This window comes from Mandrillus leucophaeus, unplaced genomic scaffold, assembly GCF_000951045.1.
Source record: "Mandrillus leucophaeus isolate KB7577 unplaced genomic scaffold, Mleu.le_1.0 Scaffold35, whole genome shotgun sequence".
NCBI classification, from domain to species: domain Eukaryota; kingdom Metazoa; phylum Chordata; class Mammalia; order Primates; family Cercopithecidae; genus Mandrillus; species Mandrillus leucophaeus.
In genome coordinates, this window is record NW_012103698.1 from 1,409,904 (window position 1) to 1,435,819 (window position 25,916).

At 39.8% G+C, this 25,916-nt stretch overlaps 2 protein-coding genes across 5 annotated transcripts in view; one reads left to right on the forward strand and one right to left on the reverse strand.

Moving 5' to 3' along the window:
- Positions 1 to 14,855, reverse strand: part of GANC (glucosidase, alpha; neutral C) — a 111,487-nt gene extending 96,632 nt beyond the window's left edge. The window contains 5 exon segments of the mRNA XM_011989254.1: positions 144 to 271; positions 9,535 to 9,643; positions 11,620 to 11,682; positions 13,567 to 13,909; positions 14,468 to 14,855. Of these exon segments, the coding sequence (XP_011844644.1) occupies positions 144 to 271; positions 9,535 to 9,643; positions 11,620 to 11,682; positions 13,567 to 13,595 (329 nt within the window). The 5' untranslated portion in view covers positions 13,596 to 13,909; positions 14,468 to 14,855.
- Positions 13,755 to 25,916, forward strand: part of TMEM87A (transmembrane protein 87A) — a 66,402-nt gene continuing 54,240 nt past the window's right edge. For 3 of the 4 annotated variants that reach the window (XM_011989250.1, XM_011989251.1, XM_011989253.1), the window contains exons 1-4: positions 13,755 to 14,824; positions 15,950 to 16,010; positions 19,713 to 19,798; positions 23,464 to 23,577. In XM_011989250.1, the coding sequence (XP_011844640.1) occupies positions 14,681 to 14,824; positions 15,950 to 16,010; positions 19,713 to 19,798; positions 23,464 to 23,577 (405 nt within the window). In that variant the 5' untranslated portion in view covers positions 13,755 to 14,680. The remainder of the gene's footprint in view (positions 14,825 to 15,949; positions 16,011 to 19,712; positions 19,799 to 23,463; positions 23,578 to 25,916) is intronic. The other variant, XM_011989252.1, reaches the window with a different exon arrangement.

A 25,916-nucleotide genomic window follows, 5' to 3' on the forward strand; every position in this document is an offset into this window, starting at 1 on the left:
CTTTTGCACCAACCTATAACTCTGTAAATGACTGTAGTTTTGAACAGTCAAAATAAGAGGTGCACATAACAAAATTTACTACTCAAGATATGATAAAAGAATATATCAGGCACATCTCTAAGATACCTCACTCCTTGGCTTACCTTACAGTGCTTGGCTTGCTTGTGAGGACATCAGGAACTTCAAACCTGGGTTTTAGAGGAGTCTCTTCATTAATTTTAAGCCTGAAAATGTTTCCTTCTATACCATAAATTTCAGCCAGGAGAGTAACCTGGAAACAGATTCAAAAGATTACCTTCAACAGGTTACCCAAGTGATGGCCAATTTTGCACAAATTACAATAATTAGAAAAGTATTTGTTTAAATTACAATAGGCCAACCAAATTGGAGAACAATGGTAATTTAAAAGAAAAGCTCCCAGTTCATGTATGTATTTGCTTGGATATAGCTGTATAGCAGCAAGAAATATCTTCTATGTGTTCTGTGGCTGGTGAACACATAGTTGTCCAAACCAGGATCTTCAGAGTGAAAGGAGTCTCTATTAATAATCACACGGAAAGACAGGCATAAACTGAAACTTGCCTTGGAAGATTGGGACATGTGGCTACTGTATCTATGATAAACTACAGATATGTTAAGAATCAGACTTTGGGTGTTATAAGCAGAGTAACTAGATTCCAGCTGGATGAAAGATGAAGGGTGGCAGGCTACAGAAAAGAGTAGAAAATAAAATGATTATTGGAGTTCTCTAGTGGTGGATGAAATGAGGCTTGCTGCTCTAAAACTGGAATTGATTTGCTCACAGCTGGGAATAGACCCAGGGAACTTTTACAAGAGGCTGGGGAACGTAGGTAAAATTCTGCCTACAATGGGACACAGAAACAATGCAGAACCCTGAAGATAATACAGAACTTGAAAAATAAAACACAGAAGAAGAAGCTCTAGGAGAATAGAAATGACTGGATTCAGGTTACAAAATGAGGCACCTAGATCAGAAAAATATTTTAAGACCATGGTTTTCAACTGGTGGGCCATGCTGCACTAGTCAATTGCAATTTCTTCATGAAGTACCATGCCAAATTTTGGTTACAAATGGGTGCCTGTGCTGTTACTGTTATTATGTCTGTTAAACGACAGCTAAACTGGGTAAGTTGTGTGACACAGCTTAGAATGGATACAATGTGGTGCAAGTAAAAGATAAGAAGTATGGAGACTATCAAGCCAGCACCAAAAAGGTGATGTTACTGGAACTCTGCCTCTTGCGAATACAGGGAAGCAATCAGGGCAGTTAAACTGTAACATGATACTGAACAGTGACCGAGTAAACAGTGCTATGGCTGTGGATCCTTTTCTAGATATTCTAAGGCAGGGTTATGATGCAATAGTGATCCATTACTGCTTGCATGTTTAATGTTCTTTTATATATTTAAGCTACTTTCAGTGTACTATCAGAATTTTCACATTTGGAAATATGTCCAAGTACAAAGTTCAAATTGTTAGATTATGTATTGTCTCACTATTTAAACATGTATTTCCATTGCTCTCTCAAATTCCATTCAATTAACATTTATTTGGCATCTATTATTGCAATGATTGAACTTTTGAGGAGGCTGCAATTTGGAGGAGATAAAAGAGATGCAAAGCTAACACAGAGCATTCTGCGATGTTTTAAAGCAGAAAGGCAAGAGATTAAGGGGGTTATTAATGATGACTGTAGGGTGAGAAGTTCTGGACGTTTCTCTGGAGGAGTAGACATTTAAGCAGGGCCTTTAGGAATTAGCAAGACTTTGAGTAGGCAAAAATGGGCAAGAACATCCTAAGCAGGGGGCTTAGACAACCAATAATCAGGTTGTCTGCCTATATATGATTAACAATTTACATCTAGTTATTCACTCGAGATTGTCCCATTTTTAGTAAAATAGCTTTCTCTATAAAAAAACACAACTAATTTTTGTTTAAACCAAAGACTTATCTGTAACTCTGTTCTTGAGGCTGCAGCCCAGGGGGAAAAAAAGAGAGCAATAACCCTGTTTTCACTATAATGACTTCATGTATAAATCAGATTCATCCTCATTTTAATTTTAATTTAGCAAACTTATTTTAGCAAAAATCACTCTGAAATTTAGCAATATTTAGAGTCATTCTTTCTTTAAATTTATCTATTTATTTATTTTGAGATGGATCTTGTTCTGTCGCCCAGGCTGGAGTGCAGTGGCACAATTTTGGCTCACTGCAACCTCCACTGCCTGGGTTTAAGCAATTCTTGTGCCTCAGCCTCCTGAGTAGCTGGAATTACAGGTGCACGCCACCACACCAGGCTAATTTTTGTATTTTTAATAGAGACAGGGTTTCACCCTGTTGACCAGGCTGGCTCAAACTCCTGACCTCAAGTGATCCTCCTGCCTCAGCCTCCCAAAGTGCTGGGATTACAGATATGAGCCACCATGCCTGGCCTTCTTTTTTTCTCATCCTTTTAATCAATGAACAGATTCATTCTTATCTCTCATTATCATCAACATGGCTTTGTTGGTCCAGGCACTACTTATCTTAGACCTTAGTATGCACTTCCTCCTATGATCTAGGCTCATGTGTTTTTTTTTTAATCAGATTTTTTTTTTCTTTTAATATCACCAGACTCCCAGAAGTCCAATAAGTAAAGCCTCTTGGGTTAAAGACAGTAGGGAATGGCTCAGTGTCCCACCTTAGGGTCCCCTGCCTTCCCAGTATTGAGTCCTAAGGCACCTCTGTCAAAACCTCAGGGCTCTGTGGATGACAGTTCAAAAGCCACTTCCCTGAGGCTTAACTGCCAGTTCTTTCCCAATCCTTCCACCACATCCTTGCTCTTTCAAAAAGTCTGGACATGACTGTTATTATATTCTTCTACCTAAAATAGTAAACATTTGTAGATACTCCTTTCCTATTTGCTGGGACCTGCTGGATATTTATAAATGTAAATAATATACAAATAAACTACCAAATCTCTTCCTCTTGTTAGTGATGATTGGAAATGACAATGAAAAAATCCATTAAGAAGTTACAGATGTTGGACTGCTTAAATTGAGAATTTAGTATGAATCCTTAGATAGTATAAGTAGTTACACACAATTCCAGCCAGATCAATTTATGTAAAATAATAATTTTAAATGGATAGTTACAATGAGGTGAGAAAGCATGGGTTTTGCTCCCTTAGAAATATTTAAGATGTGCCAGTGGGTGCTGCATGCATATAGCCCCAGCTGCTCAGTGGGGCTGAGGCAACAGGATTGCTTAAGCCTAGCAGTTTGAGGTTACAGTGTGCCTTAACTGCACCTGTGAGTAACCACTGCACTCCACCCTGAAAAACACAGTGAGACCCCATCTCTTAAAAAAATTTAAGATGTGTTAATGTCCAACTACACAGAGAAGCTGAGATACATCCTCAGAGAAAAGAATACATTTTGGAGGTTCATTTTAATACTACAAGCCTCTACTGTTTTTCACATATCTTTACTTAGAAGCCCACCTCTCAGTCTGGGAAAAAGAGTATTAATTCTCTTTTCCTGTCTTATTTCTCTCTTACTAAATAAAAACAATTAAAACTTGGTGGTTTGTTATCCATGAATCTAGTTTTTTTATGGCTATATAGGCAAAAATATCAGATATTTTGTAAACATCATGGTGGTAGAAATAGCTTTGTCTATGTCTTCAAGCATAGGGTTGATCACAATTACATTAAAACAAAAACTTTTCATTCACCCAGAACTGGGAATCACAATTAGTAAAGACTGTAATAGAGTTAACAGAACAGCCCTAGAACACATATTTAAATTTGAAGTGGGTGTTAAGTAGGAAAATTATGACTCCATCAACTCCTCCTTGGTAGGTTGATCTTGCTTTTCCTAAGGCACCAGGACTCTTCACTATTACATAAAGAACTGTTAACCTAAAAGACCTAGAACAGTGAGCGACCACCTCTACCAGCTGTGATCAAGACCGCCCGGGATCCAGAGAATGGTCTAATAGTTCATCAAATTGCTGTAGGGCACTAATCATCCCTTCCACAGTGGCAGCCAGTTGGTTTATTGCAAGCACTGATTTTCTATGAAGAATACTGGCAACCTCACGCTGGGTACTGGCCTGTTCCCCAAGGACAATTAGCCTGTCCAGGTGTGCTTCTGATTGTCTGGCCAGTTCCCAAATTAGCTGCCTCTTCCTGGCCATTTCTGCAGACACAGTACTGGCTAACAAGTGGCAGTTGTGCCTCATCTGCTGAGAAGGTGGCTGGTTGGGCAAAGCCTCATTTTCATTAGGCTCAGATGAAGAGGCAAGGGGTAACTTCACAGAGATGCTCGGAGATATTCCTGCATCCTTGGAGAAGCTGTTGGAAGTGCTGTCTCTGGTGAAACCTTGCAAACTGGCTGCAAAAGAAAATAAACATGTTGCCAAATGGTCACCTATATCGTCAGAAAGCATCATAATTAGCAATATAAAGTAGATTCCTCCAGACATCCTTGCTAGCAATGCTTTTTAAGCTAGACTCACAAGACAGCATACATTTTCCTTTGCCTAGATCACAAGACTAGATGTCTCTTTCTCAATCCAAACCAAATTTTCACTGAAGATAGAAAACTGAGAGTAGTAGGAAAAAAAAGAAAACAACTGAGTTCTACAAAAGCAGTCAACACTTTCCTGATCACTTTCTTTTTATTTTCTGGAAGCTTCTTTACTAAATATCTACCTGATTATTCTGTCACCAGGAATAAGCACAACACTATATTAGGACCCCATGTGAGAAAACTTACGCATGTGAACCTGCAACCAGTTTTTCTCCAAAGCCTGGATGTTCTGACCTTGTGACAACACACAGGTCAACATTCCAGCTTGTTTTGTAACAGATATATGTCCTAGGAACATCACGTTTGCTATGGACTGGTGTCTTCCCAAAATTTGCTATTAAAGCCCCAACCTACAATATGATGGTATTCAGAGATGAAGCCCTTGGGAGGTAATTAGGTTTAGATGAGGTCACGAGGTTGAGGAAGTCGTCAGGAACGGATTAGTGCCCTCATAAGAAAAGACCAGAGCTGGGCGCAGTGGCTCACGCCTGTAATCCCAGCACTTTTGGGAGGCTGAGGCGGGTGGATCACGAGGTCAGGAGATCGAGACCCATCCTGGCTAACACAGTGAAACCCCATCTCTACTAAAAATACAAAACATTAGCTGGGCGTGGTGGCAGGTGCCTGTAGTCCAGCTACTCGGGAGGCTGAGGCAGGAGAATGGTGTGAACCCGGGAGGCGGAGCTTGCAGTGAGCTGAGATCGCGCCACTGCACTCCAGCCTGGGCGACAGAGCAAGACTCCGTCTCAAAAAAAAAAAGAAAAAAGAAAAGACCAGAGAGCCTGTGTACACACTCTCTCTCCACTATGTGAGGGCACAAGAAGGGAGCCATTTACAAAGCAAGAAGAGAGCCCTCACCAGACAGTGAAGCTGCTGGCACTTTGATCTTGGAATTTACAGCCTTCAAAACTGCAAGAAATAAACATCTGTTGTTTAAGTTGCCCAGCCTGTGGTATTTAGCTATGGCAGCCTAACACAATGTTGAATGAAGCTTGGTTCTGCTTCCTGGTTGTTTATTAAGGAGCAGATTGGGGAAGGGAATTGAGAGGGAGAAATTCAACAATTAACAAATCTTGACAACTCTAAAGTTACTGCTTTAAGGGTTTTAAAGGTGTAGCGGCAGGCAGGCACCAAGAGTGTTGGATCTGTCAGAATCCGCCTGATCAGTGCAATTTGAGAACTGCAGCTGTGAGCTGAACACGATCCTCTTAGACTCTGGGCTGTCCCTCTCAACCTGAAATAAAAAGCTATCATTCTGAATAAATGGAAGTATGCAGCTTATTTTAAAACTTCAGATCATACGCATACCATATCTTAATGTGCAATCGCCTTGAAACACCCATCTCATCCCAGAAACCATTTTTAACAGAAGTTATTTGTTATTTAAAAAAAATTTTTTTTTGGAGACAGAGTCTCACTGTGTTGCCCAGGCTGCAGTACAGTGGCATAATCTTGGCTCAATACAACCTCTGACTCCCAGGTTCAAGCAATTCTCCTGCCTCTGCCTCCTGAGTAGCTGGGACTACAGGCATGTGCCACCATATCCAGCTAATTTTTGTATTTTTGTTTTTGGTTTTTTTTTTGTGAGAAGTGATTCTTCTGCCTCAGTCTCCTGAGTAGCTGGGACTACGGGCACACGCCACCATGCCTGGCTAATTATTGTATTTTTTAGTAGAGATGCGTCTTACCATGTTGGTCAGGCTGGTCTTGAACTCCTGACCTCGTGATCTCCCCACCCTGGCCTTCCACAGTGCTGGGATCACAGGTGTGAGCCACTGCACTTGGCCTAATTTTTTCTTTTTTCATGCTGTCTTTGCCATATTTTAGGTCAACTTCTTTTGGACAGTGTCTCACTGTGTTGCCCAGGCTGCAGTGCAGTGGCACAATCTTGGCTCACTGTAACCTCTGCCTCCCAGGGTCAAGCGATTCTCATGTCTCAGCCTTTGGAGTAGCTGAGATTACAGGCATGCATCACCACGCCTGGCTAATTTGTGTATTTTTAGTAGAGACGGGGTTTTGCCACATTGGCCATAGCTGGTCTTGAACTCCTGGCCTCAAGCAATCTGCCTGCTTTGGCCTCCCAAAGTGCTGAGATTATAGGCGTGAGACACCACACCTGGTGTAAAAGAGGCTCTTTCACTATGCAATGAGTTGCATACAAGATGCAGGTAACATTAGCGATCACCATCACCGCTGTTGTCCCTAACAGACTGACAGAGGGCATGAAACCTTATGTACCTACTAGTCATCTCAACACCACATGACAAGGAGGACATTAAAATGGAGTTCAGTGCAGAATTTCAGGGTGATCTCCCGAAATATATATTTGCATACATTTGCCTGAGATCAGTGCATGCAGATTCCTCATGTGGTTCCAAAATTTCTAATACCTGAGCATGGAGTCTGTTCCAAGAGGTCCTCAAAGTTCTCAGTCTTGGGAGCTACGTTGCTGATGTCCCAGGTAATTTGTCCTTGTTTATCAGGCTCCTCAGCTTCCTTTTGAGCCAGGTGCTGTCTTGTGCTGAGATCCTGTGGCTCCTCCTGGACTGTGGTTTCTTTGCCTTTGAAGGCATCCAGAGTTGCTGGGCTCTGATCCCGGTACCTGACCTGAACAGCATTGTCCCTCACTTTTTCAGGATCCAAAAAGAGAAACTGATCTACAGTAATGTAAAATGGCATATGTGGGTGTCCACTGCAAACTGGTATCACGCTGTGTTGAGAATTTTCATTTTGGCTCACCACTGATATTCAGGGTGATTTTGCCTCATTTACTTTACCTCAGCATGTCTTCATGACCAGGTGCTCAACATACTAAGCATCCTCAAGGATGGATAGGGATTCTTGCTCTGACTATGGACAACTACAACTCTCTCAAGTTAGACACAATGGAAACAGGAAAGAGAATGAGACAATGACAAGAAAAATGCAACAGGAAATTCTTGACATCTGGTTAAGGCCTAAAGACTCCTGGAAGGCCTCTGGTGGACTTGATGCATTTCCTGGAGCCGATTGCTTCTGCTGACCCTGAATAGAGTGGTTTGGCCGGGTGTCAGGCTATTAGACCACACGCAAACAGTGGTTGGCTCTCCAAGACGGAAATTACTGCTGTCCCATTTTTTTTCCCCCATGAACGGCTATCAAACTAGGGTACAAAAGGATATATAAACAACATGTACAAATAAGAACATAAAGGGAGACCTGAATCAGCATTAGAGGACCTATGGCTTTGGGGGTTCCACAAGCTGAGAACTCGAATGTATCAAAGATACTAGGCAAGGAGGAAAATTACTCCAGAAAGATGGGTGGTGTAAGAATTAACACTAGGTTTTGGAGAAAGGCTAACTGCCCCATCTGTGCAGCTAAGAGAGATGGGCTACAAGTACTGCCATAACAACTATGTTGTAGAAGTTGAGGACAAGGGATGGGGATAGAGAACACAGAACTATTGATATGATTCTAGCTCATATTTTGAATTTGGGCAAGAAAGTTATGAAAGAAGACTCCATATGACTAAAATCTCTAAAACTCCATAATGAAGGTAGTTTTCCTCACTGTACAATTGTTCTTTCTGTTTGGGAATAAAGTTTGGACCCATTTCTAAATTAAAGGCCTTACAATTATTATGGAGAACCCACTAACGTCAGCAGAGCGCTGCAGGGCAGGAACTACGGTAGTCACATGGTTCACAGCTTTGCCATGAACATCAGCTTCCCAGAACCAGGACTTGATAGTGAGTTGGTGCAGTTATTATCCAAGCAGTTAGGGGACCCACACCTAATGGCCTTAACTGTCTTTCAATGATATGAATTACCAGTTAAGTCAGATAGGTCTCAGAGGACTTAGAAACCTAGGATGCCTTTAGAATGCAGGGCGGATCTGAAAGTGAGGGTCAGGTTGAGGGCATCAGGTAGTAGTGAACAGTCACACATCCTAGCACAGTCCATAGTGCTTCCTCTATGACTGGCCCATCTAAAGTAACATGACAACTTCATGGGTGAGAGAAAGCACTTAAGATATACTTCCCTAACCCTCTCACTAGGCAAACACTATGGTAACCTCTAGTGAAACAGCTCAGGTAAGGGAACACTTGTTACTTGGGTTTTCAACTGCATAGTCCTTTTGCCTGTCCCCTGTTCCCCCTGGCCCACCTGCATTTTGAGATTTGGACATACCCTAAATTTGTACCTTGCTCAGGCTACACATGCAACTGGGCATTGTGTAATAGTGTTAGAAAGCACATGGGTGATAGCGTCTGACAGATGTAGGAGAAAATTTTGGTTACTAAATGTGAGACTCTGGGCAAGGGATTTTCTAGGCTTCATTTTCCTTATCTGAAAACTGGGAAAATATAATGTACCTCTTAGATGTGTTATGAAGACTAATAAAAAGGAAATAACATTTGTAAGACATTTAGGAAAACATCTGATATACAGGCAATCTACATACTGATACTAATATAACTATTACAATATTATCACTATAGATATGAAAAGATGACATTCATTTTTTCTTTCTTTTTTGAGGGAGGGTCTCGCTGTGTCACCCAGGCTGAAGTGCAGCAGCACTCTCATGGCTCACTGCAGCCTCTACCTCCCAGGCTCAAGAGATCCTCCCATCTCAGCCTCCTGAGTAGCTGGGACTACAGGCATGCACGACTGTGCCTGGCTAATTTTTTGTACTTTTTGTAGAGATGGGTTTTCGCCATGTTACCCAGGCTGGTCTTGAACTCCTGGGCTCAAGCAATCTGCCCGCCTCTGCCTCCCAGAATGCTGGGATTACAGGCATGAGCCACTAATCCTTAAAAGGCCAATATGCCTTTTCTAATGAGGTTTATTTTTGAAGCTACATAGCTTTAATTGGCTTTTGTGGAAATTTACTTCATTCAGCCCCAATAAATACAGAAATAAATTATTCTCTGTAGAAAATACTTCCATCTCACCTTACTTGCTTCATTGATGATTTGGAACCTGGTGCTGTCTTCATCTGTTGTGACTGAGTCCAGTAATGCCTGATAGGCGGACTTCTTGGAAAGCCACTGTTTCTGACGCCTATAGATAAGGAGTATGCAGATGCTTGATAATTATTTGTGATTGCCAGTATCCAACAGACTATATTATCATGTGGAAGTCATTAAAATTCACTATGATATTCAGGGAATTTCAGGGCACAAACAGCATTAGTACTATAATAAAGTGCTAATCAAGAACTTTATTATTAGAGTGCTAATGAGTATTAGTAAGAACACTAATAAAATTGATTAAATAATGCTGCTCAAAGGATGTCATCTTGTCTCCTTTCTTGAGATGGTGGGATAATTTTCATAGATGACATTCGTGAGCTTGTTAATTTCCCTCCCTCTTTCCATAAAATGGACTTTAATAGTAACTAAATAATTTCTAGTGGAAATTCAATAGAATCTAGTCGTTTAACAAGGTTACCAGGCATTCACTGTAGACTTCCCTCTAGATACCTGTTCAGAATTAAAATAATACGCTTTTCTTCCTATTGAACAGAGAGTGAATACGTTAGAAAGCTATACTGTATAATACAATTTTTGATAATTTCAGTTTCAAGATCACATAAAGACTTTTTTTTAAAATGAAGATTCAGCCGGGCATGGTGGCTCATGCCTATAATCCCAGTACTTTGGGAGGCTGAGGTGGGTGGATCATCTGAGGTCAGGAGTTCAAGACCAGCCTCACCAACATGGTGAAACCCCCTCTCTACTAAAAATACAAAAAATTAGCCAGGCGTGGTGGCGCATGTCTGTAATCCCAGCTACTCGGGAGGCTGAGGCAGGAGAATCACTTGAACCCAGGTGGTGGAGGTTGCAGTGGGCAGTGATTGTGCCACTGCACTCCAGCCTGGGCAACAAGGAAAGGCCCTTTCCAAAAAAAAAAAAAAAAAAAAAAAAGATTGCCTGTTTCTCCAGAGCTACAAAAAATATGCCTTTAAAATCTTCATTTTATTTTATTTATTTGTTTTTTGAGGTATGCGCCACCATGTCTGGCTATATTTTGTATTTTTAGTAGAGACGGGGTTTCTCCATGTTGGTCAGGCTGGTCTCGAACTCCCGACCTCAGGTGATCTGCCTGCCTTGGCCTCCCAAAGTGCTGGGATTACAGGTGTGAGCCACCTCGCCCGACCAGGCAATCTTATATAATGGTGGTAGGAGTACAAATGGTATAATTCCTATGGAGGGAAATTTGGCAATACTTAACACATTTCAAATGCCTTTACTCTTTGACCCAGTAATCCTACTCCTAGAAATGTATCCTATAAATACACATGCATGCGTAGAAAATGACCTATGTATAGTTCTTCATTGTGGTAGTGCTAATTTAGCAAAAGATTAAAAGCAACCCAAGGGTCTAGCAATAAGAGACAGACTGAATACATTATATTAATAGTATATCTACTCCATGGAATATTATGCAGCTGTAAAAAGGGGAAGCAATCTCCATGCACTCATATGAATTCCTCCTCAGAACAAACTATAAAACAGGAAAAAAAAAAACCTATTTAACTATAAAACAGGAAAAAAAAAAACCTATTTGGTATAAGAAAGGGGTGATAACAAAAGAGAAAGGGACTAATATAAAAATACATGTATTTACAAAAAGAAATACTAGAAGGATAAATAAGAAATGATGAAATTTGGTTATTTGGGACAAGATGAGGAATGGGTAGAATGGGACAGGAGAGGAAGTAACATTTTTCAATGTATACCTCTTCATATTATTTTTGAACCATGTAAAAGTGTATCTATTCAAAGCATCAAAATTTAAAAACTAGTTTAAAAATATTTTGGCTTTTAAAATAAAATAGCTGATTACTGAAAAATTTAAATACTTCAGGAGTAAATGTATAAAGTTAAAGTGAGTCTCCTGTCTGGCGATTTCCTTAATTATTAAATTATCCTTTCCTTGGAAAGTCTATCAGTTCTCAAAAATTTAATAAGTATCAATTTTGAAATTACTGTCAAGAAATGTTTTGATCTAGTTACTATATTTACCTTCCTTACCTGTAAAACGCGATCTTGTTGCAGTCTCTGAAAATGTTTTTATCCACAGCTTCATCTTCAACACTAAATAAAAAGACATTTTGAGAAATTTATTTTACATAAGGCTTGTGAGTCCAATTTTTGTACCTTCTCTAACTACAGTATGAACATGCAAAATAAACCTTTGGAGTCTATTCTGCAATGCAAAATTGTGTCACGGCCATAGTATAACATAATAGCACATTATGCTGCAGAACAATAGCCTTTTGTAAATGCTCTGAGGTAAACAACAAAAGATCAGGTTCTGGGATTACTCCGAAAGTAATGGGAAAAGATCACTGTCACTTAAGAGGACATATTCTTTGGAAATAATGACTGAAGGTTATGACTGCAAAAGTAAAATCTGAAGGAGCAAAACCAAAACAGCATCCCAAAACGAACAAACCAAAACCAACAAACCAGACAAACTAACAACCATAACCCACCCACAGATTTATTCAACAAAATATTTTCAGAACATTCTTCCTGGGTGCTGGGCTCTGAGGAAGATATGGACTGTGTTCAAGCTGTCAGTAAGGGTTTTACCAACAATCACAATACAAGCTGACAAATGCTTTAATAGAGGTGCAAGGTGCTAGAATAAGAACAGAACAGACATAGAAGGGGAATTTCTTGCTTTTTAAGATGAGGTGACAATCTAGGGGCCATGTTTTTTAAAACCAAGTTTCCAGAAGAGCTCTCTCTGGAATAAAACATGAATGAGATGTATGTGTATACTGCAGTTTGAGTATATGTATTTAAACTAGCCTCCATCTGATTAAAACAACTACAGATTATAATGAGAAGAAAAAATAACACTAGCTTTCATGCACCGGTGTGGCTGAATGCATCTGCAGTCAGCATGTCCATGATTACGTAGAAAGCTATGACTGAACACAAATGTCCAAATATTATGAAAACAAGCCCAGGCATATATACTCGGCCATACTAAAAAAGTTTGTCCTCCACTGAACTCAGTCTTTGTCTGTTTATTTTAATTTATTAAAAAAAATTTTTTGAGACAGGATCTCGCTCTGCTGCCTTGGTTGGAGCGAAGTGGCACGATCTCGGCTCGCTGCAACCACCGCCTCCTGGGCTCAAGCTATCCTCCTGCCACAGCCTCTTGAGTAGCTGAGACTGCAGGCCCACATCACCATGTCTGGCTAACTTTAAAATTTTTTGTAGAGACAGGGATTCACCATGTTGCCCAGGCTGGTCTTGAACTCCTGGGTTCAAGCAATCTGCCCACCTACAGGCCTCCCAAAGTGCTGGGATTACAGGCATGAGCGACCCGGCCCAGTTTATTTTAATCAAGTGTACGAAGATTGGAGAATCTTTTGTTTCCTTTTTATAACTTTGAAGAATTAACTCTGGGATGACATAGGAAGGGAGTGGTTATAGTTGAACTTGGAAAGCAACATGCCTGAAATTCATGTGTTACAGTTCTGATTGCAACTTCTCCACTGTCAATGTTATTTAACCATCCCTTTTTTTGGAGACAGGGTCTCACTTTGTTGCCCAAGCAGTGGCAAGATCACAGCTCACTGCAGCCTCCAAATCCATCCCCTCACTGGTCTCCCAAGTAGCTGGGACTCCAAGGGGGCGGGGAGGGGGTCTCGAACTCCTGGACTCAAGCGATCCTCCCGCCTTGGCCTCCCAAAGTGCTGTGAGATTACCTGCTTAAGCCACTGCACCCGGCCTATTTAACCATCCTGAAAGTATTTTACAAGATGCTATTAATATCAACTAACTCCCCGCGAATTGAGAGAAAAGATAAAGATGAGCAAATACCAAATACACAAATAAGAAGCGCAATTAAAAAAAATCAATGAAATCTTCAAAGCCAAAATGTTTTCAGGTACTTTCAGGTACTATTCCCTGTTTCTAGGGACCCTGGGGTCACTCGCTACAGAAGCACTTGGCCTTTACCTTATTTCCTCTTTCTCAGCTGCTTCCATGGCTTCTCTGTCACTCCGATCAGCTCCCAGCTCTCAGGACAAGGGCCCTGGGCGATCTTTTAAAAAAGACGATTGGATGTCTTTCTAAAATTACAACCAGCACTTCACCGTCAAGTTTCTGCAAAGGGAGTTCCCTCCAGAACCTCATGGAGTGACAAATCTTGACTCTTGCTCCTGGAATTTTTCAGGCCCAAACTAGCGTTTCTACAATGATTTATTTGGCAAATGTGTCTTGATTATGGGTGGCTGAGGAGGAACATGCTTTTGTTAGGAACCGAAACTGGGCGGCGGTGAGGGCGTGTACGCAGTGAGTCCTAGAGGGTAAAAATCAAGAGCGTGTGAACCGGGAAATGCCGAGACGGCCTCCCCGACTGGGACGAAGCATCTGCAGATCTACCTCAGTGGCGGGGTCACGCCACAGATTTTGAAAACTGACCCTCTCTGTCTCCGTTTTCGGTTAAGAGTGGGAAGTGCCGGTCGGGTCTTTGCTGGAGGTTAGGTCTCCGACCAGATTCTACTGCAGCATCGTACTCTTCAGGGCTAGAAGGGGCCTTTGAAGGTTGTTACACTACCCAGTCTAGGAATCGCGTGTACTCCACCACCGCCGAATTCCAGTCTTTGCTTAAATACCACCCAAACCAGAGAACTCACTAGTAGACGCCAATTGGGCAGCCAGACTTAGGGCTTTTCCAGACTTTCTGGCCCCAATGTCTGACACTGACTTATAAGGTATGAGGGGCTGGGGCGAGCGGGAGAAGTAAAGAGCCAAATCCTGCACGGGGTGCCTGCCTGGTCCCAAAACCTTTAAGGGCTGGGAGAGAGAAAAGACTCAGGCCGGGCTGGCATGTAGCGATCTCCCTAACCCAGCTGACCAGGTTCCAACAGAGTGACGCTTGCGCAGTAGGTCCAAAGTCTCAAGGCGCAACGATGACTGTCTGAGGGAGGGGCCGCTACGTCGCACAGCAAACAAGCCCCGCGACGGTTCCAGGACCCGGATAATCCCGCCCCCAGAGGAGAGCCGGAAGAAGGCGGGACGAACCGGAAGAGGGTGAAATGCTTTCGGTAGGCACTCCACGGCTGTGAAGATGGCGGCGGCTGCGTGGCTTCAGGTGTTACCTGTCGTTGTTCTGCTTCTGGGAGCTCAGCCGTCACCACTGTCGCTTTTCAGTGTGGGACCGGCACCCGTAGCTGCTGCCGACCGGTCCAAATGGCACATTCCAATACCGTCGGTGAGTATTCACTAGCGTCTGAACCTAGAGGAGCAAGAGGTGGGGCTACGGCGGCCCAAGGGGTCCATGAAGGTTCCGCAAAAGTCTCTTCAAAAGGGGTGGGGTTGCCGGGATGGTCTGTGTGGCTGGCCAACTGGGACCCACCTCCCCCTGAAGGGGAAAGCTGCGCACTGATTAGGCTAGCGGGAATGTCAGGGCCACCTCAGCAACAGACAGGAGTGGTGGAGCGGCTTCTCATCAGAAAAACAGAACTTTCAGTGCCTGACTTGAGATGTAAATTTGATGTACAAACGGAGAGTTGTTTATGTTTCAGATTATGTTTCACAGAATCCAGTGCCCCCGGGTTGGATAAGAAAGATACGTAAATAGAGTCTTCATTTCTTTCTTTCTTTTTTTTCCTCTGCACTTCTTGGTCCCTGAGTAATCCTGCTTACGAGATGGTTCGACTTCGCTTCAACTTTGAAATGGCTATTCTAAGCTTTACTGTGTAACTAGAAAGCATAGAGATTTTTAAAATGTGTTTTAACATGAGAGTGGTTAAAGTGGAAAAAATAGTACTTAAAATTTAATGTGGTAAGGCTAATCTTTCATTTGGATAATTAACTACATGGGTTGACCCTTTCTGCCCCTTACCCATTTTAAACCTTATTTCAGTAACAGGTATAGTCCTGTGAGCAGACAAAAACCAGATGCAGGGAGGAAGTGCTGAAAAGCATTAGCCCCGTTAAACCTATGTTGGCCTTTTTGTTTCATTCTGCACTGCTCACTGATTGTAATGTCCAAATCTTATTTGGACTTTTGTATATGGCAAACATTATACCTTTTGTTCAATGGTGAAGATTTTCAGGTGTTCAGTTAGGTGTTTGCTTGTTACTAAAGTGGTTAATACTTAAGTCTTTAGATTTGAAAATAAAACTCTGGTTATCTGCACACAGAATAGTTCATTTGAAAAAATGATTGGTTATTCTGAGCAGTGATTGGTGAGTAAAGGGAATGAACTGATTAAGGGGTACATTCCATAAAGATTTTAAGTTAAGTTGGAATTTCTAGCAGCCTTAGATAGTTATATGATGCTTTGGTAATTGAAGCCATCTGAGGCTAATTGTCTTTGCTTTATCTTTTCAGGGGAAAAATTATTTTAGTTTTGGAAAGATCCTCTTCAGAAATACCACTATCTTCCTGAAGTGTGAGTTTTTGAATTCCATGAAGTTTTAATTTGAATTTTAAAAATTCATAGGTAATGTTTTAAATTACCTATTTTTAAAGTTCTGAAATCTAATAGTCTGGCATTATCTAGGTATAAATATTTTTAGGATTACTAAGGTCCTTTCACTGAATCATCTTCAAAGTACTCGTGTGAACTTTATTTTCTTCTTTTGTTTTTTTGGCGTTTGCATTGCGTGTATACACTATGTATACATTATATATTAACATAATGTATATATTAATAGATGTGCTATATATACTACGTTGAATATTCAGTCACATCTCAGTCGAATTACATTTACAGTTGATATGTTCTGAGAAAAGCATCCTTAGGTGATTTTGTCATTATGCAAACATCATAGAGTATACTTAAAACTGGATGGCATACTTAAAACTGGATGGCGCTACACGCCTAGTCTGTATGGAACAGCCTATTGCTCCTAGGCCATAAGCCTGTATAACATGTTATTGTCTGAATACTATAGGTGGTTGTGACACAATGGTAAGTTTTTGTATATCTCAACATAGGAAAGTAGAGTACAAATACGATATTACAGTGGGACCCCCTTGTATATGTAGTCTTTCATTTACTGAAATGTTACATAGTGCATGACTGTGATTATGTTGGGGTTGATTCCCTGCATGGTTGTTTTAATCTGTTTTGTGTAGATTAAAGAGGTTTTACTCTTGTGTGCTTGTTAAATGTTTACTGAAAACATGACCTAGGTTTGTCAGGCCATTGGCTGTGAAGGAATATATTAAGTAGATCTTTTATTTACAAAAGGAGTATTTTACTGCCTTGGAAGAGGAAGCTCAGATATGATCAAGAAATAGGGACAATGTAGAACAAAACTAGTTTGTCTAGTGGAAAAATGACTGTGTCTGAATCTAAAGTATCCCATTGTGTGTTAAATAAAGGTTCCTTTTAGTTTTGAAACTGGCTTTAATTTAGCGAATAATTGATTGTGGGCAGCTTTATTTCTAGATGAGGGATAAAAATCCTGATGATAGATGTGTGATTCTATGCATACTGTCTTCACGGAAGTGCAAAATTGTAAGTCATAGTTGGATGATTTTATTCTTTTCAATTGTTTAATAAGTAACTATTACTTATTGCATAGACTGCGGGGAAGTGATAGAAAAATGTTTTTCCCTCATCGAGCTTACATTCTAGCAGGAGTGAAAGCAGCAGGTAGAATTTCTCTGAAGAGTATATGCTATGTCCATGAATATATAATCAGTCTCCTGACCAATGACTTACATTTGATTTAGATCAAATCTACTCTGACACTGGCCTTGTGAGATTGGTTTACTAGGTAACCTAATAACCCTTGTCTTTTGGAATAGTCTGACAGCCTGTTTGCTGTTCTATTCTTTTATTAGGTCCAGTCTTTTTTTCACTTGTAGTTTGATCTAGTGGTGTTTTTGCCAAGTTAAACCAACTGCATTTTTTTTTTTCTTTTTTTTTTTAAGATAGTGTCTTGCTCTGTCACCCAGACTGGAGTGCAGTGGCGTGATCTTGGCTCACTGCAACTTCTGCCTCCCAGGTTCAAGTGATTCTCCTGCCTTGGCCTCCCGAGTAACTGGAATTACAAGCATGAGTCTCTATGCCTGGCCCCAACTACATATTTTGAAGTGTTTATATTTCATTGTTTTTGGAGGATTTGAGGCACTTTATTTTTTGTTGTTCTGTTTTGAGACGGAGTTTCACTATGACGCCCAGGATGGAATGCAATGGCGCGATCTCTGCTCACTGTAACCTCTGCTTCCCGGGTTCAAGCGATTCTCCTGCCCCAGCCTCCCGAGTACCTGGGACTATAGGCGTGTGCCACCATGCCGGCTAATTTTTATATTTTTAATAGAGATGGGGTTTCACCATATTGGCCAGGCTGGTCTCGAACTCGTGACCTCAAGTTATCTGCCTGCCTTGGCCTCCCAAAGTTCTGGGATTACAGGTATGAGCTACCATGCCCGGCCTGAGACACTTTAACATTTACATTATCTTTTTCTTAGTTATTCCTGTGCTTTCTCGTATTTACCAGTTGTCTTTGATTTTGTACTTTTTGGGGAATGGTATATAGCTTTCCATGGAATAGCTGGAACCATTTTTATTGTCTCTTAAAACCTTTCATTTAAGGTTCTAAATGTTGTCTTTTAACATAAACAGCTGTATTTTTGCTGCCAAATTTCCTTACAAGTCTCCTGTTTGGGGCATGTGTTCTTAGTGGCTTTTTACTAGTTAATTTTATCTCTGTATGGATTCTTTTGAATAGTTCATAGCCTGATTGCTTTTTACCATTTCCGTAAATTCTATCCAATGGGTTAGATTTTTGAACATTCTAGTAGAGTCCTTTGAAAATGTGTTGGTCATTTAAAAATTAGTTTGAGAAAACAGTTTAAAAGAAAGAAAAAAAGGAAGCTTATAATTAGGTTACATCTTTTATTATGAACCAAAAGTAGATTCCTAAATGCAGTCATGTTTATTTTTGTCACATTTGTATAAAGTAGGGAGTCTTTAGTGTATTTTTCCTTTCACAGCTAGAATCAGAGATAAAAGCGAATACTGACTTCCTCTAGCTAATCAGTCATATAGTCAGATTTACCCTCCCAAATCTTCAGAATAATGTTTTGATTCATTAGAATACTGTGTTTCAAACTGTGTTTAATGAGTTTTATGAGGCTTCCATGATAACATGAGCTTCCTTGAGGCCTCTTTTAAGGTAGGCTTTGAAAAAAAAATCTGATACGCTTATCTTTGCTTTTGCTATTTCTACCTTCCACAGCCATGTTTGCTTTTCGTTCATTGCTCTTTCTGTTCTATCTTGATATCTTTCAAGGTCCAAGATATGAATTATGCTCTCAGTGGAACTATTATCCACTATTATGTATATCATCGTTTAACACCATTTAACAGTTACGAATATTGCCCTGTGACATGCATTCCTAATTTTGTTATTCCTTGTCTCAACTAGCCTTTTGAAGGGTCTTAATAATTTGTTTCCACTCATTTCCCTTTTTGGCCTAACAGTGTGCCATATTTATTTATTTATGTTTTTCGAGACAGAGTCTCGCTCTGTCGCCCAGGCTAGAGTGCAGTGGTACCATCATGGCTCACTGCAGACTGGGCTCAAGTGATCCTCCTGCCTCCCTCACCTGAGTAGCTGGGGCTACAAGCAGGTACCACCACGCCTAGCTTTTTAAACATTTTTTGTAGAGATGAGTTCTCACTATGTTGCCTAAGGTGGTCTTGAACTCTTGGGCTCAAGTGATCCCCCTGCCTTGGCCTCCCAAACTTCTGGGGTTATAGGTGTGAGCTACTGCACCTAGCCCGCTCAATAAATACTTAAATAATAGAAGACTGGCTTTAATTTAGGACTGCTTTATCACTCCCAGGTTTTTCCCAATAGAGATCCAGAAGTTAGGACTTTATGGCATAAAAATAGATCCACAGTTTCAAGAGGTTAAAAACTGCCTACCTGCTATTTTTCTATGAACAACAATACTTTTATCTTAATATCCAGCTTTTTTTGCTATATTATTTCAATACCTTATGTTTGGAGAAAGGATAGTCTTTGAGTATCTCAGTTTAGGGTAGGAAATAAATAGGATGCAGGTTAACAGTTTAGGAATAATGCTTTTTTGGGGAATTATCTTTTGTTAACAAAGATTTATTCTTTTATAGTTGATGGAGAACCTTGTGACCTGTCTTTGAATATAACCTGGTATCTGAAAAGTGCTGATTGTTACAATGAAATCTACAACTTCAAGGTAACGAACATAAAATTATAGACTTTTCTTGGACCTTAGTGATTATCTGGTTCCAGTCTCTTGATTTCATGGAGGAAAGAGTATCATGTAGCTATGGAGGAGGAGAGCTGAAACTAGAACACATGCTTCCCAATTTGCAGACCATCAATTCTCAAACTTTTTAGTTTCAGAACTTTTATATTTGTAAAAATTATTGCAGACTCCAGAAAGCCTTTATGCTATTAGAAATTACAACAGAAAATATAGAAATATTTATTAATTTTAAAGTAACAATAATAAACTTATTACATGTTAATATAAATAACTGTTTTTCCAAGAAAACTACATAAAAGAGTACGATTGTTTCGTATTTTTTTAAATTTGTTTACTATCTGGCATAACAGGATCACTGGATTCTTATATTCCCTTCTTCACTCAGCCTGTTGCAATAATTTGATTTAAGTACATGTAGAAAATAATGACCTCATACAGATATATAGTTGGGAAAAGGAATGGTATTTTAATGGCCTTTTCAGATAACTGAGGATATTCTTTTTTGATTCTGTATGAAAACTCAAGTGGAAGTTTTTAAAGGTTAGTTGCAATGTGGAATCTGAAATATTAGTGAACTTTTTTTGTACTCTGATAAAAAAAATCCACTGCTGTGAATGTATCTTTCACCTGTGTGTGATCTTGTAGCATCATTTATTGGTCATTTAGAAAATAGTAGTTGACTGAATTATATACATTTTCTAAATATTAACTCATTTCACATTTAGCTAAAACTTACATTGTTTGTAACTGTCCCCTGCCCTCTTCATCTCATCAGTAGGTTCTTAAGTTTTGGAAGGAGTTAAATTCAGTGTAGCAGATACAAGTTCTTCACAATTCCAGTTTTTGCTTGAAATCTCAAATTTTATTTGGCAGTGAATACTGTCAGTTGTCTTCCTTGAGGTGACAGCCTCCATTGCCTATTTCCAGAGAAATATCTCTCAAATAACCACATCTGAGTAATGGTAGTTTTTCAGTCATTCTTTCAAGTAAATGTGTTTCATGAAAAAAATGATTAGTTTAACTCACAAGTCAAAGCAGTTGCAGAGTGCTTTATCTCAGGACAATAATTTATTGTATTTTGCATACTTCCATTTTGTCACCTAGATTATTTAAAAAGTCAGGTACTCAAAATGTCCAGATTTAATAACATTAATAATTTTTACTGTTTTATCAAGGATATTCTTACATAAAACTGGCATTTTTAAGAACTGCCAGTTTGTGACTGTGAAGAATATGATTGCTAGTACAATTAAGTGCCATTGCCTTAGTTCCTGATAAGGGGCAGCAGTTTTCCCCACTGTTGCTTTCGTAATATCATTGCGAGTCAAATAGCATACTATTTTTTTTTTTTTTTTTTTGAGACAAAGTCTCACTCTGTCGCCCAGGCTGGAGTGCAGTGGCGTGATCTTGACTCACCACAATCTCTGCCTCCCGGTTTAAGTGATTCTCTGGCCTCAGCCTCCCGAGTGGCTGGGATTACAGGTGTCTGCCATCACACCTGGCTAATTTTTGTATTTTTAGTAAAGATGTTGGCCAGGCTGGTCTCGAACTCCTGACCTCAGGTGAACCACCTGCCTCAGCCTCCCAAAGTGCTGGGATTATAGGTGTGAACCACCATGCCTGGCCATGAAAATAGTTTTGACCACCTAGACTTTGTGAAAGGGTTCAGCAACCACACTTTTGAGAATTGCCATAATCCGGAATACTTGAGCACTGAAAATATATTGCTCAAAGAACAAAGCTGTAAGCATCACATTACCTGACTTCAAACTATGCTACAGGGCTACAGTAACCAAAACAGACACAAAGACCAGGGGAACAGAAAAGAGAGCCCAGAAATAAGGCCGCACACCTACAACCATCTGACATTTAACAAAGCTGACAAAAACAAGCAATGGGGAAAGGACTCCCTATTTAGTAAATAGTGTTGCATTAGCATGCTGGCCATATGCAGAAGATTGAAACTGGAGCCCTTGCTCACACCATATTCAAAAATCAACTCAAGATAGATTAAAAACTTAAATGTGAAACCAAAACTATAAAAACCCTGGAAGACAACCTAGGCAATACCATTCTGGACATGGTAAGTGGCAGAGATTTCATGATGATGCCAAAAGCAATTGCAACAAAAGCAAAAATTGACAAATGGGATTTAATTAAACTTAAGAGCCTCTGCACAGCAAAAGAAACTATCAACAAAGTAAACAGACAACCTACAGAATGGGAAAAAATATTTGCAAACTATGCATCCAACAAAGATTTAATATCCAGCCTCTATAAGGAAGTTAAACAAATTTATATGCAAAAAACAACCCCATAGAAAAGCGGGTAAAGGACATGAACAGACACTTTTCAAAAGAAGACATACATACAGCTAACAAGCATATGAAAAAAACAGCTCTGTATCACTGATTATTAGAGAAATGCAAATCAAAATCACAATGAGATACCATCTCACATCAGAATGGCTATTATTAAAAAGTCGAAGGATAATATATGCTGGCAAGGTTGTGGAGGAAAAGGAATGCATATACATTGTTAGTGGGAGTGTAAATTAGTTCAGCCACTGTGGAAAGCAGTGTGGCAGTTCCTCAAAGAGATAAAAACAGAATTTCCATTTGACCCAGCAGTCCCATTACTGGGTATATATACAAAGTAATATAAATCATTCTGCCGTAAAGACACATGCACACGTATGTTCACTGCAGCACTATTCACGATAGCAAAGACATGGAATCAACCTAAATGCTCATCAATGGTAAACTGGATAAATAAAATGTGGTACATATGCAGCCATAAAAAAGAATGCAGTACATATGCAGCCATAAACAAGAATGAGAGATCATTTCCTTTGTGAGAACACAGAAGGAGCTGGAGGCCATTATCCGTAGCAACCTAACACAGGAACAGAAAGCGAAATATCACGTTTTCACTTATAAGATGGAGCTGAATGATGAGAACACATGGTCACAAAGAGGGGAATGACAGATACTGGGCCTACTTCAGGGTGGAGGGAGAGGATCAGGAAAAATAACTCGAGTACTAGGCGGTACCTGGGTGATGAAATAATCTGTGAAACAATCCCCTGTGAGTTGAGATTACCTGTGTAACAAAGTGGCATGTGTCTACCTGAACCTAAAGTAAAAATTTTTTAAAAACTATATATATAGAGTTCTGAGTTGAATTGTTCAGACCTTTTCCATTCTGTTTCTATCTCCCTATTTGCATTTTTGAAAAAGATTGTCCTTCTTTTGTGCTTGCAGCAATTTTGTGCTCTATCTTAGTTTATGAGCATGAATATCTTTTTGTTGATGATGTTAATTTGGTCAAGTAAACTCTTTTAAGTATATTTTAATGTGACAAAACCCTCTACACTTTGGCAGTTTCCCAGTCTACTCAGAATTGTTAGTAGAACTATGCCTTGTGAGCCAAGACTAGAATTATGCCCTTGAGTCTAATAGTGTTCGATTCTTAGATACTTTTATATGGAGCCTTTATCTGATGCTGTTCATTTTTAAAATAGCAAACTCAAAATTATATTTGTACTACAGGTGAACGAACTATTTGTTGTGCTCTTAGTATCTTATTTTTTGAAAGGTGAATTAACTACTCTGTATTATCTCTTTTTTCAGGCAGAAGAAGTAGAGATGTATTTGGAAAAACTTAAGGAAAAAAGAGGCTTGTCTGGGAGATATCAAACGTCGTCAAAATTGTTCCAAAACTGCAGTGAACTCTTTAAAACACAGGTAATCTTTGCAAGTGGTTGGAGGTAAATAGAATAGGTAAAAAATGGAATGTCTGTATTTTTGGCTGTATCCTCTCCCACTCCTCAAGTATTTCTTTTGGTAGAAGTAAGTGGAAGCATGTTCTGATAGGTACATAGTAAGCCACTTACATACTCAACTCATCAAAGAGAGATTGTATTTTCCTTTGTGTGTAAAAAGCAAACCCCCATTTTTTTTATGTGGTAAAATATACACTACATAAAATTTACCATTTTAACCATTTCTAAGTGTATAATACAGTGGCATTAAGTATATTCACATTGCTGTGCAGCCATCAACCCATCTCCATATCTCCAGTACTTTTTTTTTTTTCCAAGGCAGAGTCTCGCTCTGTCCCCCAGGCTGGAGTGCAGTGGCGCAATCTTGGCTCACTACAGTTTCCACCTCCGTCCGGGGTCCAAGCAATTCTTTCGCCTCAGCCTCCCAAGTGGCTAGGGCTATAGGTTCACACCATTACACCTGGCTAATTCTTTTTGTATTTTCAGTAGAGACAGGATTTCACCATGTTAGCCAGGCTGGTCTTGAACTCTTGACCTCAAGTGATCTACCCACCTTAGCCTCCTGAAATGCTGGGATTACAGTTGTGAGCCACCGGGCTGAGCCCCACGTCTAGTACTTTTATCATCCCAAACTAAAACAGCATACCTATTAAACAAAAATTCCCCACCCTCCAACCCCAAGTCCACAGTAACCACTCTTCTACTTTCCATGAATTTGACTATTCTAGATACCTCATATAAATAGAATCATACAACTTTTGTTTTTTTTTTTGTCTGACTTCTTTCACTTAGCATAATGTTTTTAAGGTTCATCCATGTTGTAGCATTATCAGAATTTCATTCCTTTTTAAGGCTAAATGATGATTTATGGTATGTATGTACCACATTTTGTTTTTCCATTCATCTGTTGATAGACATTTAAAACCTCACATTTTTAATTCTCTGGTCTCCTCATCTTGTTAATATGTTCCTAGAAAAATCAGGTCTTTAAAATTTTACTGCTATAGATCTGAAATCAGAAGGGTATCATCGTCTTAGAGTTCAATTTCACACCTTAATTTTGTAGAAAGAGGGGGATGTGAATAATCATATATTTTTCATGCTTACATATATGTAATGTAAGTGGGATTCTGATATGAAATTTTGTCTTAGAAATAGTAATCTAATACCAATTTTTTTGATAGAAAAGTTTTATATGTGTTAAAAATAGTTATAGTAATTATCATCTATACTTGTCCTTACTATATTTAAAAATCGTTTTGGAATATTTAGCAGCTTGCCTTGAACTGTTAAATTACTGGAAGTAAAGTTTATTATTAAGAAGACAAATTTAATCATTGAATTGTAACTGAGCCTGGACACGGTGGCTCAGGCCTGTAATCCCATCACTTTGAGAGGCTGAGGTGGGCGGATCACCTGAGGTCAGGAGTTCAAGACCAACCTGGCCAACATGGTGAAACCCTGTCTCTACTAAAAATACAAAAAAAATTATCCGGGCGTGTAATCCCAGCTACTCGGGAGGCTGAGGTGGGAGAATCACTTGAACCCAGAAGGCTGAGATCGTGCCACTGCACTCCAGCCTGGGCAACAAGAGTGAAACTTGGTCTCAAAAAAAAAAAAATTGATAGTTGATGAGCAGATGAAGTAATTGGTAATTGAAGGAAGAGTTCAGCTTTTATTATAACTTAGGTTTTATGATCTTGAAGGGAGAAGAAAATAGCTTTAAGATGGTGAAAGAATGGTAGAGAAAGCTAGAAACAATGTGATGTTGTGTAGTTTGTATGTTTTCTGTTGGTTTTCCAAATTTATCCCTTAGACTAGGAGGATTGGTTGGTCTTTCCTGGATTTCATTATGGAAAGCTACCTGTTGCCTCTGGTTGCCTGAGGCTGACTACTTTCAGATGTGCTATAATCTTTCCAGGGTCTTGGCTTATTGGTAAGGTTTCCTCTCCTCCTCCAGTCTAATGTAACAGGTTGAATTACACAGTCTCATTACTCAGGAAGGAGAATGCCTCATCTACTGATAATTGGTAAGAAAGATAATTAGTGTAGTTTTTTTACAGGCATGAAATGTAGTGCGGTGGAAGGGACAGCAGACCAAGAATATTACGTTTAGGCCGGGCGCGGTGGTTCACGCCTGTAATCCCAGCACTTTGGGAGGCCGAGGCAGGTGGATCACAAAGTCAAGAGATCGAGACCATCCTGGCTAACATGGTGAAACCCCGGCTTTACTAAAAATACAAAAAAAATTAGCCGGGCGTGGTAGCAGGCACCTGTAGTCCCAGCTACTCGGGAGGCTGA